This window comes from Cololabis saira, chromosome 13, assembly GCF_033807715.1.
Source record: "Cololabis saira isolate AMF1-May2022 chromosome 13, fColSai1.1, whole genome shotgun sequence".
Lineage (NCBI taxonomy): Eukaryota > Metazoa > Chordata > Actinopteri > Beloniformes > Belonidae > Cololabis > Cololabis saira.
This window is the reverse complement of record NC_084599.1, coordinates 47,460,576-47,479,417: the sequence shown is the minus strand read 5'-3', so window position 1 is coordinate 47,479,417 and position 18,842 is coordinate 47,460,576. Positions and strand designations below refer to the sequence as shown.

The 18,842-nt window shown below is 42.5% G+C and overlaps 1 protein-coding gene across 2 annotated transcripts in view; it reads left to right on the top strand.

The window, feature by feature from the left end:
• The first annotated feature begins 243 nt into the window (after window positions 1-243).
• The window catches only part of LOC133458738 (protein NLRC5-like), a 145,858-nt gene continuing 127,259 nt past the window's right edge, over window positions 244-18,842 (top strand). For both annotated transcript variants that reach the window (XM_061738942.1, XM_061738941.1), the window contains exons 1-5: window positions 244-378; window positions 8,274-8,618; window positions 17,039-17,314; window positions 17,478-17,768; window positions 18,291-18,407. In XM_061738942.1, coding sequence (XP_061594926.1) covers window positions 303-378; window positions 8,274-8,618; window positions 17,039-17,314; window positions 17,478-17,768; window positions 18,291-18,407 — 1,105 coding nt within the window. In that variant the 5' untranslated portion in view covers window positions 244-302. The remainder of the gene's footprint in view (window positions 379-8,273; window positions 8,619-17,038; window positions 17,315-17,477; window positions 17,769-18,290; window positions 18,408-18,842) is intronic.

Genomic DNA, 18,842 nt, shown 5'->3' with positions numbered 1-18,842 from the left:
GTCTGAAGTTTGCCAAGCCATATTTAACAGAGTTACATACTTTCTTGATGTGCTTCCTGAACGAGAGTGTCGGGTCTGCGGTTCTAACTTTCAGAACGACAACCACGACACGTCTGCATGACTTACTTCCTGAACTACGGCTCAAAAGCCTATTTCATTACAGGAAACGCCATCAAACTGAGTCCACGACGAGAAAGAAAGAGGAACTAGAGCTGTCCGTCAGGAGGGAGAACTTACTGATGAAGCAGGAAATAATCAGAAATACTTTTGTCCAGAACTAACCGTCCAACTGAAGCAGAGCAATGAAGAACATGAACAGAATCATCAGTTTTATGCTTTATGGTCTGTTTTTTTGTTCCTCGGTTTTCTCTAATGATGGTGAGTAAGCAGTTAACTATTGCCAGTTTGGATATAAAAGATGGGTAAACATCCACTTTCGTTTATTAAATCCATACATTTATCAAATCCATAAATATGCTGTGAAAGTTGAAACCTTAGTGACTCGTCTCTGGATCCAAAATAACCTACATATACATATAACCTACATATACGACGTAGGAAGAAGAAGTTGCTTGGTTATTTTAGGTTAGGTTAGATTGGTTAACAATTTAGCAAAAACAGAGGTACTTAACAATACAAATATCAAAAAGAACATTGTACTAACAAATATACTAAAATGTACCTTTTAATTTATTTATTTAAAGGAGCTTGAGGCAGGATTGAGGCAGGATTTATGAAAAAAATGCGTATACGTTTTAAGTTTTCTAGTAATAATGTCAGATGAAGCGTTCCAAACCAAAAAGAATGAGCCCTCTAGCGTATCTCTACGTTGCCCTGAACAGGCTGTGTGCTGCAAAATGTGCTGCAATTCCGGACCGGAATTTCCCGCGCTGTCCTGCGGATGTGACGTCACATGACGCTGCATGCACGTTCTCCCCGTTCTCCCGTGCCGGCTTCGCTGTTGGCTGCAGTACCCCCGACGGCCGTCGTAGCGCTAATGAGTCTCATTTCTTAAAGGAGCCTCATGCTCCTTTAAGCGTTTTTATCAGAAATCCCTTGTGTTGTTTTACTGATGTAGTGTTTAGTTTTCACCACAAGGTGGCGGTAAAGACGTCAACATGGAGCTTGTTTGTCAGGAGGTTTAAATGTAGATTTGTTTCAGTTTGGTCAGAAAAAAGGAGTCATTATACCTTTATAGTAAAAAATACGAATCCTTCTCATCGCTTATTTATTTATTGACAAGTCCAAATTGGAAAAAGATGGGATGGGATGGGATGGAAAATACAAAGTAATAATAATAATAATTATAACTGTCAAGATAAACAATTACAGTAAAGTTACGTTAACAGATAAAATTGTAGTTATTTCCCTTCAGAATTAATAATTAACTCTAACTGCCAGCCTGCTGTCAAACTTCCATATTGTTATTAACAATATGGAAGGATTAAGTCTTTAAAGTCAGAAGGAGCTTGGCTCTTAAAGGTTTTATATGGAAGGAGAAAATATTTATGATTTAAAGGAAACCAACAAAGGGAAGATGGTTGATGAAATTTGAAGTCTTCTGCTAATCATCACAACTCTGGCTGCAGTAATTTACATCAGCTGGAGGCTGTTCAAAGTTATTTTAGGACAAACATTTAATAAGAACTGGAGTGGTCCAACCTTCAAATAACAAATGTGTTTTTCTGTTTCTATATTTTTAAACGTGTCTTCCGTCACCAGAGACGTCTGAACTCTCCGGCCTGAAGAGAAGGATCTTAACAGAAATCAGTGATATTTTATGTTGAGTTCATGTTTGTAGTCAGGACGACGTACTCGGACGTTCTCTTGTCGTTTGAATGTTTTGATCTCTTCATCTATGTCGGTGATGATGCTGTTTTAAGTTCTGGATCACATTTGTTCCTGTGTGGCTTGTTTTTACGTTACACCTCTGGATATTCTGAATTGACAGTGAAAACGTTTCACATGGAGGTCGTGTTTGTTCAGACTGGAAATATATTCTCACTGGCTCTTCCAGCTCTTACTCTTCCACCTTTCAAGTGCAATATTATTCTTCCATCCATTCAGTGCAATATTCCTCCACCCATTCATGTACATTTTTATCCTCCCATTCACTGTTTTTTTATAGTGTATATATATATTTATGTTTCCTGTTTTTTGTTTTGTTGTTTACAGTACTTGTTTACATAGGGCCAAATCCACAAAGAATAGATTGCGCCCGCAAATAGCGCTGTGAATTGCGCCACATTTTTGCCCCGCTTTAAGGTCCTATTCACAAAAGATTTTGCTCTAATGATATGGCGGCGCAAACACGCCCATAAAGTTTTGCAGTAACTTCATTAACACCGGATCGGGATCAGATCAGGATCTGACGGTAATTCATGTTCTGTGTTTTGCTACACACACCTACAGGTCAGCTGTTAAACACACACATTCTAGATTTATATGTTTATATGGCGGAATTGTTTGTAATAAAGCAGCCCCTTACTATATGGATGAATCCTGAGCTCCGTACTGTTATTTTTATTTTTAAATCCGAGATAAGTCCACAACCCCACTTGATCTGACTGTCTACAGTCATGTCTGACTGTAGATTTCACCCTTAATATCATTCAGTATCACACAGGCTTGAATCATATTGAAAAGAGAGAGAAACAGAGACAGAGGGGGAGTGAAGCCTGAATTATGGTTCTGCGTTAAATCGACGCAGAGCCTACGCCGTAGGGTACGCGGCGACGCGCACCGTACGGTGCGTATCTCTGCGTTGGTGTAACGCGGAACCATAAATCAGCCTTGAGGAGTGAGTTTGCGCGCAGTTAATACACACTTCGAAAAGACGGTATTTGCTCCACTATTTTTGCGTGTGGCAAATAGCGCTGGCCTTTGTGAATTAGACGGTTTTTGCAATGAGGCTTATTTGCATAGAAAGGGGCAATTTTGCGCCGAATGTATGAATATTACCTAATTTACATGCATGCAAATTGCACAGGCGCACCATGACACTATTTGCTTGGCAGCGCAGTTTGTGGTGCAATTCGCCCTTTGCGGGTGCTTTGTGAATTAGACGCTCTCTTTTTGTCTCATTTGCACCGCTTTAGCGGCCCCAAAAGCCACGCAATCCTTTTGTGAATTTGGCCCATAGTCTTTGCATGTGTGCACTTTGACGGAGCTGCTGCCTAATTTTCATTGTACCAGTATAATGACAATAAAGGCTTTCTATTCTATTCTATTCTTCTGATGGATAAATGATTTCTCTCAGGGATGGATGGAAACAAATGTAGAAAGAAAAAAGAATATTTGATTTTATCATTTGGACAAATAGTTGTTATGTTTATAACTGCATGACAATATTTTTTTTTATTTATTTTTTTAAAGTTCATAATTATTGTCGGGTTAAGTTGTTTTGAGGCAAGGACAACTACTAGAGCTTGCAACAATAAGGTTTAATCCACAAACGTTTGTAGGCGGGATCAGCGTGTCAACATACATGCAGCCTTCGGCTCAAAAAGATCCCCGCCCCTCAATATGACGTCACTCTTAAAGTGTCCCCACATAATGACATTACACCACATCCCCCTTACTAAGGCTGGAAAATACCCAAGGCTGTAATCTCTTTTCAAATCACTTTTTTTTTTCAGTTAAACCCTGAACATCAGAATAAACATACTATGAACTCAATCACATTCTAGATCCCTAAAATCCAATTTCTTCATTCAAAATATGTTATTCCTTTTTTTTTTCACCAATAAACAGCAATATTCTTAACCCCATTTCTTTTCAAAAAGAAAACACAGTATCAGTTCTCCACCAGAAATCACCTAAATGAACCATCCAAAATAACAAACGAAATCAGTGTCTTTTTTTTTTTTCCATCCAGATAAATTTTTCTTTTCCTCTCCTTCTCTCTCTGCTTCTACAAGTCCAGTCTCTGTGGCTTTCTAACTTCTCTGCCTGACCTTGTTCTCATACACCCAGGTGTGCTTTGAGATGGTTTAGGTGGAGACAGAGGTCCAGAGTCCGCACGTGAAGGAATGTCCTCCTGCACAGGTTGAGTCACATCCTGAGACCCCGCCATAGGCACTAGATGTTGACGGTTCCTCCGCAGTGTTCCTTGCGGCCCACTCACTAGATAGGATCGCGGGCTGTCGTGAGCGGAAGTCACAGTTCCTTGTGCCCTAGCGTCTGTAATCCAAACCTGGTCTCCAGGTGACAACGTTGTGAGAGCTCTTGCTCTGTGCCTCTCATTGAAACACTTTGCATCCATCAGTCGCTTCTCTCGCTCCTTGTGCTGAAGTGCTGGCAGGTCTGGTAGAGCTGGCTTCAACCTCTCAGGAAGGATGGGTAAGGTAGTACGAAGACGACGACCCATGAGCAACTGGGCAGGGCTGTAGCCGTTACTCAGGGGAGTGGCCCTGAAGGCCAGTAGGGCCAGATAAGGATCTTTGGCCTTTTTTTAGCAGGTTTTTAACTGTTTGGACTGCACGTTCTGCTTCGCCGTTGGCTTGCGGGTACCCGGGGCTGCTGGTTACGTGCACAAATCCATAGTCAGCTGCAAACTGTTTCATCTCGTGTCCCGAGAATTGAGGCCCATTGTCTGAAATGAAATGATACGGTATCCCGTTCCTTGAGAACATTGATTTCAGATGGACTATCACGTCAATGGATCTAGTCGGGCTGAGTTGTGCTATTTCCACCCATCTGGAAAAATAATCCACCACCAGCAGATATGTTTTATCTTTCAGAGTGAATAGATCTGCTCCTAACTTCTGCCAGGGCCCGTCCGGGAGTGTGGTTGGCAGCAGGGGTTCTCTGGGGTTGACCCTTTCTTTGATGCACTCTCTGCAATTGAGTACTAGTTCAGTTATTTGACAGCTCAGACCAGGCCACCACACCGTCTGACCTGCTCTTTCCCTGCACTTAACTACCCCCTGGTGCCCCTCATGTATTTTGTCGAGAACATCATTTCTCATGCTGGCAGGTATCACTAACCTCGTTCCACGCAGGAGCAGTCCGTTGTGCACACTCAGATGTGCTCTCTCGTGCCAGTAGTGCTTGACAGGGCCATACGCCTGGTGTCTCTCTGGCCAGCCCTCGACACAGTACTTCATGACCTGGGCACAGACGCTGTCAGCGCACAGCTGTTCTTGGAGCTCAGTTAAGTACTTGTCACTCATAGGAAGGTTGTCCAGGACTGAGTCAACATATATATTGGTGTCCTCCATCAAGTCATTTTCTGCTCGCATCACTCCATTTTTGAGTGGAGCGCGAGAGAGTGTGTCCGCAGTTGCAAGGCTCTTTCCTGGCGTGTGTGAGATTGTGTAGGAGTACCTCATTAAGCGCATCCTGAACCTTTGTATCCTAGGTGGCAGCGCGTCCAGAGCCTGCCCACCCAGTAGACTCACAAGCGGTTTGTGGTCGGTCCCGAGGTCGAAGTGTAGGCCCAGAATGAAGTCGCAAAATCTCTCGCAGGCCCATGTCAGCGCCAGTGCCTCCTTTTCCAGCTGCGCATAGCGCTGTTCAGTGTCTGTCAGGGACCTTGAAGCATACGCTACTGGTGACCACACTTCTCTGTCCTTCTGGAGCATCACTGCGCCTAGCCCGTAGGACGAGGCGTCTGCTGATATTTTCAGTGGCTTGTTAGGGTCGTAGAGGTGAAGGACCGGTGCAGTGGAGAGCTCCTTTTTGAGGCCGCAAAAAGCCTTCTGTTGTTCATGACCCCAGTACCACTGATTCTTTTTAGACAGTAGATCTCTCAGTGCTTTATCCTTCTCTGCCAGGTTAGGTAGAAATTTCCCTAACTGGTTCACCATTCCCAGAAAACTTCTGAGCTTGCTTATGTTTGTAGGCTCCTTCATGTCCTGCACGGCTCTGGTTTTGTCTGGGTCCGGCTTCATGCCGTCCGCTGAGATGACGTAGCCAAGGAACTTGACCTCTCTCTGTCCAAACTCACATTTTGACAAGTTCAGTGTGACCCCCGCTTTCACTGCTCTCACCAATACAGCATGTGTCCTGGCATCATGCTGCTGCTTCGTAGCCCCCCAGACCAGAATGTCATCCATGTGGCAAACTACACCTTCTAGACCGGAAGTGACCTCAGTCACCATCATGTTCTGAAAGTGCTCCGGGGCAGAGGAGATGCCGAAAGGCAGGCGGTTAAAGTGGTAACGCCCGAATGGCGTAATGAATGTGGTGTAGAGAGCGGATTCTTTGGCTAAGGGAATCTGCCAGAAACCCATGTTTGCATCCAGCTTTGTGAAAAATTGTGCTCCTGTGAGCATGCCTAACGTCTGCTCTACAGAGGGAAGGATATATTTTTCACGACACACTGACACGTTCAGTGGTGTCAAGTCTACACAAATGCGAACGTCCTCCTTGTTCTTTTTCGGGGCGACCACCATGCCACAACACCAGTCTGTTGGTTCCTCAATGCGGCTGATGACCCCTAGACTTTCCATCCGTTCCAACTCCTGTTTCACTTTGCCCATGAGCGGTAATGGGACTCGACGTGGCACTTTGAGGGAGAATGGCTGTGCGTCGGGCTTGAGTTTGATTGTATAGGCCTTCTGTACCAGCCCAAGTCCACCACACAGTTTCGGATACGTCTGCCTTACTGTCTCCTGGGTTATAGTGTCAACTCTAGCCACTAACTTGAGGCCTACTGAAGCTGCCCTACTTAACAGCGCCACCTGTAGTCCTCTCACTACAAAGACCCTCTCTGTAATGTTCCTCTCTTTGTAAGAGAGCGTTTCCGTGGCCGACCCCAGGACAGTCAATTTAGCACCACCTGGCCCATAGAGTGGTTTGAGGACTTTTTCTAGTACCCCCTCTCTGTGCATGCCATTGTACATCTGCTCAGAAATGGCTGTGACGTCTGCTCCGGTGTCTATTTTAAAGAACACTGAGCTGCCCCTAATGCTGATGTCAGCCATCCACGGGTCCTCACCAGAGGATAATACACCTAAGAACAGTTCATTCACATCTTCTGCAACTTCATGTACAGTTTTGTTCGATCTGCACACTTTTCCAAAATGGCCACGTTTTCCACAGTTGTGGCAGTCTGCACTCTTAGCTGGGCATTGTGACACTGGGTGCGAGGGTGATTTTCCGCATTTTCCACATGCTTTACATTCAGCTTTGTTTTGCACAGGTTTATCAGTTCTCCACGTTTTGTGCTGCCCCTGTGTCTGATCTTTATTTCTGAATTTGTTTTGTTTTCCCCTCTTGAAATGCATAGCATCCATGGCTGGCTTGCTGGCACTTAAATCTCTCAGATCATTCTGCTGTCTCTTAATTTCCTCAGACTGTCTGGCCATTGTGATGGCTTTTGCTAGTGTGAGTTGTGCATCTAGTTGCATCCTCTCTGACAGAGATGAATCTTTGATCCCCACCACTAGTCTGTCTCTTATGAGCTCATCATGTAGATCGCCATACTCACAGTTCTCTGCTAGTGCGTACAGTGTTGTGATGAATGCGTCCACTGGTTCTGAAGGCTGCTGTACCCTCTTGTTGAATTTGGCCCGTTCATATATGACGTTTTTCCTCGGGATGAAGAACCTGTCAAATCCGTCTTTGACCGGAGCATACCGCTGTCGCTGCTCGGCTGTTAGGTCCAGCCCCCGTAGCACGTCGTCAGCCTCGTCCCCCATATAGTATACCAGTGTGTTCACCTGGTTCGCGTCGGAGGAGGAAATCAGGTTGCTCGCCTGTCGAAAACGTTCAAACCTCCTTATCCACTTCTCCCACTCCTGTGGCTTTGCAAAGTCGAAAGGTTCCGGTGGTTTTATGCTGAACGTCGCCATCGGCGGTGCCGCATTCGCCGCCTGGGCTGCTGCTGCTGCTGGCGGAGCACCCTCCTCGTTGTCGCTCATGCCGGCGTGTGTCTGTTTCCTCGTGAATGAAAGTCACTTTTTTCTGCCGCGCACCGTCGCTCAAAGTAGCTCCACCTCTGACACCATGTCGGGTTAAGTTGTTTTGAGGCAAGGACAACTACTAGAGCTTGCAACAATAAGGTTTAATCCACAAACGTTTGTAGGCGGGATCAGCGTGTCAACATACATGCAGCCTTCGGCTCAAAAAGATCCCCGCCCCTCAATATGACGTCACTCTTAAAGTGTCCCCACATAATGACATTACACCACAATTATGACCGATCATTTTTATTCTATCAGCTTTTTTATATGCAGATATTTAACATAACACAACTGCATGTTCCTCAAAGTGGCTGAGTTTCCTGTTAATGTCATCTTCTGAGTCTTCCTCTGATGTTTCTGCAGATACAGAGGTCTCCTGTCAGGTCAGCAAGACTTGTATCTTACCCTGCAGTTTCACAGCTCATGGTGACGTTGTCATCCACTGGATTCAAGAGACTCCACCAGAGTCCCGGGTTCAAAAGACTCCACCAGAGTCCCGGGTTCACTCCTACTATCGCAAACAAGACCAACTGGGAGAGCAGCACCAGAGGTTCAGAGGAAGAACATCTCTGTTTGAGGACCAGATCTCCAGAGGAAACGCTTCCCTGCTGCTGAGAGGAGTGAAGGTTCAGGACCAGGGCAGATATCTGTGTAACGTCAGCACCATCACTGGAAATAAGGAGAACTTCATCCACCTGAATGTGAACGGTATGTGGAGAATAAAAATCTCAGCAGATTCAGATGTTTGAATCCGTTGTTCATGTTGTTTTTTGTAATAAACAGAATAGAATAGATATTTACTGTTGCAGTAACAATAAAACACAATTTAGCAGTTCTTCCTTATTAACATATTGTAAAGGAACATCATTAACTCACAGTTTGTCTCAGACATAAAATAGCTGAGACAAAGTTAAAATAACTGCTAAAATAACTTAAAATTAAAATAAAATAAGTTAAAGTTAGAATAACTGCTGCTGGTTGTTAAACTCGTAACGCCCACACAACAGTTTCTGAGGGAATTTACACTTTTTTCAAACTGCTGCGGGGGTCGATGTTTCCATTGGTGTTTTTTTTTATGAGCGTAACTCTCCTAGTTCTTTCTCCACATCTGTAACTCTCTGTATCTCATCCTGCAAGACTTCTCTTCCAACAAAGATAAAGAAGATCTCAACTTTGAACAAATATTGAACATATATTGAAGAATATGAACAAAAATCTCTTTAGTTTTGTACAAATAACTGCCACCATCCCTGTTATGAAAACAGTCAACAGAAGAACAAGAAGGCAACAGATCATTCAAATGATTATTCAGAGGTAAAGCCCTGATGTAATGTAGTAATGCATAGTGATTAAGTTGTGTTACAGCACAACTACATCATATAAATGAGACCAAATATGACTGGAAACTAGATTTTGATTACTTTAATTTCACCGACCGTCACATCCAGTAATGCAGGACACGTGCAAATGCAAAAAACCACCACCACCAGACTTTTACTTTAAACTGGATTATTTAAACGTCTGAATAAATACCTTGAGACAGCATAAAAAGGTTTTATTTAATTACAAGTGTTTCCAGTAAAGGTTTTAGTTTGTGATATTTAAGGCCTGTTTACTGGACGACGCTGAGACGGAAACACGGAAACAGAGTTTTGGGAGGAAAAAAACACCTGCAAAGATTTGACAACAGCCTGCAGAGGGACATTTTTTGCAACTCAAGCAGTTCACATAAAAGGATAATTTTCCACTCATCTTCACTGAACCAATAAAAAGAAACCCCCTCAACGACGAAACAAAGTCATCCAATGACAAATGCAACCCCCCCAAATGTCCCAGCAGTCCAAAATATAAGTCAAACATGCACCGGTCCTCCAATCATGCTCCCAAATCTTAATCATCAGAAAAATTACTCGAAACACAACAGAGAGTGCAGATCTTCACGTAGTACCATGTCCAAAAGGAAGAAAACAAATACATGAACATGGTCTCACTGTTCTCCAGCGCTCTCCAGGTAAGTGACAACAAGAGCGTCTCCTTGAGCGTCCTGGAGCGACGCGTCTCCCGCTGAACACGACGGTCTGCTCTCGTACAGATCTCCTTAGGAGAGCCAGACCTGGCCCACAATAGAGCGTCCTAAGTCTATTTTAGTTTTGGAGACCAGGAAGTATGTGTGAGCATATTACCCCGGTTCTGACATCCCTCCACTGACTTCCTGTCCATTTTAGAATAGATTTTAAGATTTTATTGCTAGTGTTTAAGGTTTTAAATGCGCTGGTACTATATTCATCTTTATATGTATTTATTTATTTCGTGCATGGTAGTGCATAGTTTGACAATATTACAGTAGTACATTTGTAAACTTCAATCTACACACCAATGACCGAAAAGGAGCAGGATGAAGAGGGCACAACATCCAATATATCTCAGGGCACAACATCCAATCAGATGGTCCTTGCAGTTCCCAGATCCAGACTCAAAGGCGACCGGGTCTCTTTGGGAGATGGTCTGATTTCCTGGAAAAAATTACCTTTTTGTGAATTAGAACAACTCAAACTGTTATTGCACTGAAATTGCCAATCCCTGCTTGCTTGCTGATTGGGTAACGTATTGCGTCACGCATCGCGTCACTTCCTGGTGTTGCGGTCTGTTGCCGTTGCACGGCGTTGCAGGCTCTGATCTCTTCCAATTTTTTTTGTCTAAACTTAGATTGTTTTCTGGTAAAATAGCACTAGATCTGGTAAATTTCTGTCTTTATTTCAACACTTGCACATTTTTCTCTTCCGCAACTTTCATTGTCACCAATCACCGATACATTCTCTGTCTGTTAGCCTCTGTTAGCCTCTTAGCATGGCCTCCTCTTCTCCCACCGTTTCACCTCTTTGCTGCTCAGTGTGTGAAATGTTTAGTTATTCCTCTGCCTCCTTTAGCGAAGACGGTAAGTGCTTAAAGTGTAGTTTATTTGCAGGACTGGAGGCGAGGCTCAGTCAGTTAGAGGTCCGGTTCGGCCAACTAGACCATAGTCCGATAACCTCCTCAGCTAACCAGGCTAAGCTAGCGGCGGACCGGCCCATAGCAGCTGAGCGTAGCTGCTCCCCTGCAGCTCCCGAGCAGCCGGCCAGGCAGGGCGGCTGGATGACGGTTCGGAGGAAGCGTAGTCTTAAAGGGCTCACGGAGCACCACCACCCGCTTCACGTGTCTAACCGATTTTCCCCACTCAGCGACACACCCGTTGAGAAGCCGACTCTGGTGATTGGCGACTCCATAGTCAGGCATGTGAGGCCGACTCCAGCGACCATAGTTAGGTGTATCCCGGGGGCCAGAGCGGGCGACATTGAAACAAATTTGAAGCTACTGGCAAAGGGTAATCGTAAATATGGTAAAGTTATAATCCATGTCAGAGCTAATGACTCCCGTCTTCGCCAGTCGGAAGTGACCAAAATTAATATTGTCTCGGTGTGTAACTATGCCAAAACCATGTCGGACTCCGTAAGTTTCTCTAGTCCCCTCCCAAATCTGACCAGCGATGACATGTTTAGTCGCATGCTCTCGCTCCGTCGCTGGTTGTATCGGTGGTGTTCAGAAAACGACGTGGCGTTCATTGACAATTGGGAGACGTTTTGGGGAAAACCCGGTCTGATTAGAAGAGACGGCATTCATCCCACCCGGGGTGGTGTTGCTCTTGTCTCTAGTAATTTGGCCTGTTTTATTAGACACTCCCCCTGACAATGCAGGGTCCAGGCCAGGATGCAGAGCTGCAGTTTAACACACTTCTCTGCTGCTTCTCGAGGACCAACGCCTGCCAATAAAACTGTAGGATTGCATGATGTAATTGGCCACTCTAAAACTGTAGGATTACATGATATTGGCGACTCTGGCCAGGTGCCTAGCAAAATAGAATTGGTTGCAGTTCCCCGCCCTCCAAAAGTTCCCCAGGTGCGGCGCTATGGAGGCGTTAACCAAAATAACCTTGTAAAATTTAAAACCAATGCGCATTTAGTACCAATAAGAGACCAAAAAATGAGATGCGGACTACTAAATGTACGATTGTTAAGCTCCAAGTCTCTGTTAGTAAATGATAGAATTACAGAGAGCAGGAGTGATATTTTCTGCTTAACAGAAACATGGTTACAGGAGGAAGAGCATGTTAGTTTGAATGAATCGACTCCGCCCAGCTATCTTAATCATCACATTCCTAGAAATACGGGCCGAGGTGGAGGAGTCGCAACAATTTATAACTCCAGTCTCAAAACAAAAACTGAACCCAAGTGCAATTATAATACATTTGAAAGCCTCACGCTTAGTCTGAAATTTCCGAGCTGGAAATCAGAGAGGCCACTGGTGTTAGTGGTAGTGTATCGGCCCCCTGCTGGTGCTTATCTAGAGTTTCTGTCTAAATTTTGGATTATTGATCAGTACAGATAAATTCATCATAGTGGGTGACTTTAATATTCATATGGATGTTGAAAGCGATAATCTTAAATTATGCTTTCAATTCTCTTCTAGAATCAATGGGTATCTCACAAAAAGTGGATAAACCGACTCACTGTTTTAATCATACTCTCGATATCGTTCTCACCCACGGTGTTGAACCTGATGATCTGTTGGTGTCACCTGTAAACTCCCTTTTATCCGACCATCATTTAATAACGTTTGAATTTAATATTGTCGATGTTGAATTGCAAAATAGGAAGTATTACTTTAGCAGATGTTTGTCTGATGAAGTTATTGCTAAATTTAGGGAGGCCATTGCTCATCTTCTTCTTCCCTCCTAAAGGGGAGTTTTTCCTTGCCACTGTTTGGCTTAAGGTTTTTCTCCCACTAGGGGAGTTTTTACCTGCCATTGTTTATGTAATAACTGCTCGGGGGTCATGTTCTGGGTATGGGTCTCTGTAAAGCGTCTAGAGACAACTCTGTTGTATTAGACGCTATATAAATAAAATTGAATTGAATTGAATTGAATTGAATCTTACGACAGTGGACAATAGTGAAGTAGTAGAGGCCAGTAACCTGCAGTTGCTCCTTTGAAAAGGAGGGTTTCTAGCCACAGGAGCTTAACTCCCTGGTATAATTCAGATATCCGCATGTTGAAACAAAACGTGCGTAAGATGGAAAGGAAGTGGCACTCTTGTAGGTCTGTAGACTCCTATCGTGAATGGAAAGATATTCTAATAGTATATAAAAAAGCCATTTGCAAAGCCAGAACAGCTTATTATTCAACGTTGATAGAGGATAACAAAAGTAACCCACGTTTTCTGTTCAGCACTGTAGCCAGGCTGACAAAGAGTCACAACTCTGTTGAGCCGTGCATTCCTGCATCTCTCAGTAGTGAGGACTTTATGAGCTTCTTCAACAGTAAAATCGCGAGAATTAGAGAAGAAATCAACCAGCCGGTTGTGGGTGTTTCTTCAGCTTTAGTGACTTCCCTAGGCTCTGACTTGACTCTAGACTGTTTTGATCCTATAGACCTCCCTGAGCTGACCTCACTCGTCAATAGAGCTAAGTCAACCACATGTATGTCAGACCCCATCCCGACTCCACTATTCAAAAAAGGTTTTTTCTCTTATTGGTGCGACAATACTAGACTAAATCAACCTATCCATAAGCTTAGGATATGTACCACAGGATTTCAAAGTCGCAGTAATTAAACCTTTACTTAAAAAACCTTCTCTTGACCCAGACACCTTAGCTAATTATAGGCCAATTTCCAACCTTCCATTTGTATCTAAAATTCTAGAAAAGGTAGTTTCAAGCCAGTTATGTAACTATTTGTATAGAACTGATCTGTTTGAAGTCTTTCAGTCAGGGTTCAGAATGCATCATAGCACAGAGACAGCACTGGTTCGAGTCACGAATTACCTTCTTATGACCTCAGATAAGGGACTAGTGTCCATATTGGTTCTACTGGACCTCAGATAAGGGACTAGTGTCCATATTGGTTCTACTGGACCTCAGATAAGGGATTAGTGTCCATACTGGTTCTACTGGACCTCAGTGCTGCTTTTGACACTATAGATCATGGCATTTTACTGCACAGGTGAGAGCATGTTGTTGGGATTAAAGGGACAGCTCTACGTTGGTTTAAATCATACCTATCTGACAGGTTCCAGTTTGTTCATGTACATGAGGTTTCTTCAGAACAGTCAAGGGTCTGTTATGGTGTTCCGCAGGGTTCAGTGCTAGGGCCAATCTTGTTTAGTTTATACATTCAGCCATTGGGAAGTATAATCCAGAATCACGGCATACACTTTCATTGCTATGCTGATGATACGCAGCTCTATTTGTCTCTGAAGCCAGATGAAACAGAACCGTTAGTTAAACTTCAGGCATGTCTTAGGGACATCAAGGACTGGATGTCCAGAAATTTCTTGCTTCTAAATTCAGATAAAACAGAGGTTATCATTCTTGGTCCAGAGCATCTTAGGAAGGGATTAGATGGTGTTGCCATGGCTTCCAGTGCAACTGTGAGAAACCTTGGTGTTGTTTTCGATCGGGATTTGTCGTTTAAACCAGGGGTTCTTAACCTTTCTGACCTTGGGGCCCGTTAAATATTAACACTGTATAGCAGGGGTATTCAACTTTAAGAGGTCCATTTAGAGATAATTTACTCAAGCGAAGGTCCAGAACATCATAATTAATAAATATATATATATATATATATATATATATATATATATATATATATATATATATATATATATATATATATATATATATATATATACATATATATATATATATATATATATATATATATATATATATATATATATATATATATATATATATATATATATATATATATATCCATCCATCCATCCATTATCTATACCCGCTTTATCCCTTGCGGGGTCACGGGGGTCTGCTGGAGCCTATCCCAGCTCATTTCAGGTGAGATATATATATATATATATATATATATATATATATATATATATATATATATATATATATTCAAGTAGCCTCATAGTTGTATCAACATCTGCATCTGACTGTTATATTAAAAAAGTACATATTTGCCCATTAACATGTGTAACTTCAATTACACATATTTTTTTCTCTTAAAAATAAAATAGATTTTATTTTATTTTTCAAATGCTATCTTATTTTATTTCTTTACCAGCAGTTTGAATTTCCCCTTTTCTTTGTTAATTGTCTCAACACATTTTTATAATAAATTAATATAAACACATCTTAACAATTGAACAGTTTTGCAGTTTTTCTTTCTTCCCCTCTAATAATCTTATGCCCCCACTTTCTGTCATTCAGTGAGAGAACTGAGCTCTAATTTCTCCTGCCAGAATTTAAATCTGGGCTGAATGGTGTCAGGTTCTCATATGCATGATAAGGTGCTCATTGATGAGCCTGAAACGATATTTAGTTTTATTTAGCTTCTCATCTCCGTAAGAGTCAAGCTAATTACTTACTAAGTAATTTACTAAGTTTTATTTACATTAATAAATTGTCAGGACTGCGCGTGTCGGATTTAATCCGAGCCTGATCAGCTAAAACGGGCAGACCCCGCAGCTCTCTGGCCGCTGCAGCCGTGTCACTTTCCGATGCTTTTGCGAGCCCGAACAACAGTCCAGCCCACACATCTACATGTACAATCCTTCAGCAGTAACGACGGAGCCGCCCGAGCGGCACCGACCTCCCCGGCCGCGGGGACGCGTCAGGATAAATGATCACGCCGCGCTCGCTCGCTCTGGGCGCAGACCCAAGTAATCGATCCCTGATCCTGGCGGATCTAAACCTACTCTGTGCAAAATGAAGGATTTTCTCTATAAATACACACCATTTCTCTTACTATTACACGTACAGCTAGCTGAGTGTCTTCTCCTCATTTGGTTGGGAGTTGCTATGCAGTCCCGCGGCCCCCGCAGCCCACATGTAAAAAACGGATTTTTTTTTCGCGGCCCACTAGATGGCGCTCGCGGCCCAAGTGTGGGCCGCGGCCCTATGGTTAAGAATCACTGGTTTAAACCATATGTTAATCAGGTTTGTAAAATAGCATTTTTCCATCTCCGTAATATTGCAAAGATTAGGAAAATCCTCTTGCAGAGTGATGCAGAAAAACTAGTTCATGCATGCTGCTCTCTGCCTTCTCGCGTCATACGTCACCACCACCAACTTAAAGACTAGCGCCAGCCTCCCCACCTGAGGAGGGAGGAAGGCGCACACTTAACATTTTACTAATAAACAACACAAATGGTAAATAAACTTAAATGCGGCTCCTACAGTAATAATTGCTTGGTGGTTCATGTTCTGGGTCTCTGGAATCTGGAAAGCGTCTAGAGACATCTGTTGTATTAGACGCTATATAAAAAAAATTAATTGAATTGAATTGAATTTAAATCTCTGCTGAAAACTCATTTCTACTCGCTGGCATTAAATTCAAGTTGAGTTTTAGACCTCTTCTCTTTATATATCATCTTTAGTTGTGCTTTAACTGATGTAGTTTGAGGTGGATTATTTACAGGAAATTGTTTTTTTTTAGCTGAAAAAGCAGTTTGGTGAACCTTGGTTGTTTTTAATATAAATAAATTTGACCTTAAAGGAGCTGTATGTAAGAGCAATAATAAAACGAATCATAAAATGACCCCGATATGTCAACAGACATTTAAAAATCATGTTCATTTCAAATACTTATGTCACTGACAACAGTACTCAAGCCAGGATATTCCAGTTTAAAAAGAGGAGTTGCAGCCCTCAACTGATGTTTATGTTGTCATTTTTTGTTTTGGCCTGAAGCTCCACCCTCCACCTATCTCCCAATCACGAAGTCAGTAATGTTTCTGAAGCTCCACCCTCCACCTATCTCCCAATCACCAAGTCAGTATTGTTTCGGCATCCGGGTTGCCAGCTCGGCTCTAATTATCGCAGCAGCCGCTACGAACGTGTTGGATGAAAAACCTGGCAACATCTGGTCGGGGAGGAGGGGAAGGGTACACGCCGCTCAACAATATTTTGAAAATGACTGCAGTACCAGTTTTGGCCATTTCTTACAGACGGCTCCTTTAACTTTGAAAGAATGACCAGAAAAGTCTGTTTCCAGCCGAGATTGAAGAGCGTGAAGTAAACAAGCTTTCAGTGACATGAACAACATTAACAACTGCATATTTGTCCTCCAGCTCCAGTCCAGCACATCAACATAGAACAGGTACAAAATAAAATCACCTGCAGCTCAGAGGGGATCTATCCTGAACCTGGACTCATCTGGACCACCAATCCTCCATCCAGCGTGAACCTGCAGAACCTGCCGAACTCACGAACAGTCCAGCTGACTGAACAGCAGCTTTACAGCATCAGCAGCTCTCTGATACTTCCAGACGGAGATACTGACCTGGACTACATCTGCACCGTCAGCACTCCAGCAAACAGCAGGAGATCCACTTTGCTTCAACCAGGTAGAAATTACATTTAAATGTTTATGTGGTGGCTCTCAGTGCCACGAAGACCTTAATGAGATGTTCATGTCGTCTACGAAAGCTTTTGTCCTTTACAACTGATGTTTAGTTTTCTTTCGTTTTGGGTTTCCATCATTCCATGTCCTGTTTACTGTAATTTCAGCTGTTATAAATGGATCACACACTGAAACATTCATCTCCTGCTCAACCGACAATTATCCAATAAAGTATCTCACCTGGACATTTAACCACAAAGAGATCATCCTGACCCAGAGCGGAGATGAAGGGCTCTACGAAACTACAGAGAGCTGGAAGCAGCATGTGATGACTGTATCAAGGACAGGAGGTCTCACTCTGAAGCATTTAACTTTAGACCAGACAGGAACATACAAATGTGAACTCAGGGATGAAGAGGAAACATACGTGAAATACACTTTTCTTCACATACCAAAAGGTAAAATGATTAAAAGTGTTAGAGCCAGAATAAAAATAAGTTATTAAGAGTTTAGTTTTGGTCATGTCTCATGTTTAATTTGAATATTTAAAAGGAAAGAGTGCTGCCTGTTTTGTTATGTTCATGTCAAAAGTTGAACTGATAGTATGAACATCTGCATGACATCAGTCTGCTGCAGCAGCAAGTTGTTGGTGACGTAGATCGTCAGATCAACAGTCTTTGACCGTGAATCACAACTGCATCCATTTCCTGCTATAGATGGAGACTTTTAATGTTGCTAAATTATTCTGAATTATTGGTTTTAGTTAATAGTTGAAACATTCAAAGAACTCATGTGTCACTGACTTTAGCTCAAGAACTGGTCATAACTCAATATAACAGATTTAAGAAACTGCAGCTACAAACAGTTACAGAGAGTTGTGAAGGTTCATGTGTGCTGAGATCTGTTGAGACTCGGGTTCAAATCACTGACATCAAAAACACTAAAACGGTCATTTTAATTCTTGTGTTTTTCTGTTTCAGACTGGACCAAAGTTATTGTAGACGTGGTGGTGAGTTTGCTGCTGCTGGTGGTCTTGGTTTCTGGACTCGTTGGTTACAAATACTGGGAGAGGAGGAGGAGGAATAAAAGAGATAAAGGTAAAGATATTGTTTCATGATTTGATTGTGTAAATACGAAGGATGCAGGATGTTGAATATTTGCTTATATCTGATATGCTGGTACTTTAAATTAAGTTTTTTTCAGACTGTTGATACTAGTACTGATATATACAGCTAAACCTCTGCTGCGATACTTGATACTGACGTTAAATCTAACATAGTAGAATTGAGATGCTCTCACCATGTCAGCTGTATTTGTTTTTAATTTTAAAGAGCACAAATAGTCTTCATTACTAGTAATTAATTCCAAGTTAGTGGGCTTCCTCTGATTCACACAGTCTTGCAGTAACAAAGTGATCATTTCAAAAACCTGGAGTCCATCTATGTTTTTACAGATTATAACTTGCAGGTAACGCCACGCCTGGAAACAGCAACTGGCATTGTTTTGTGAGGCTCAATGTAGTTCACAGATCT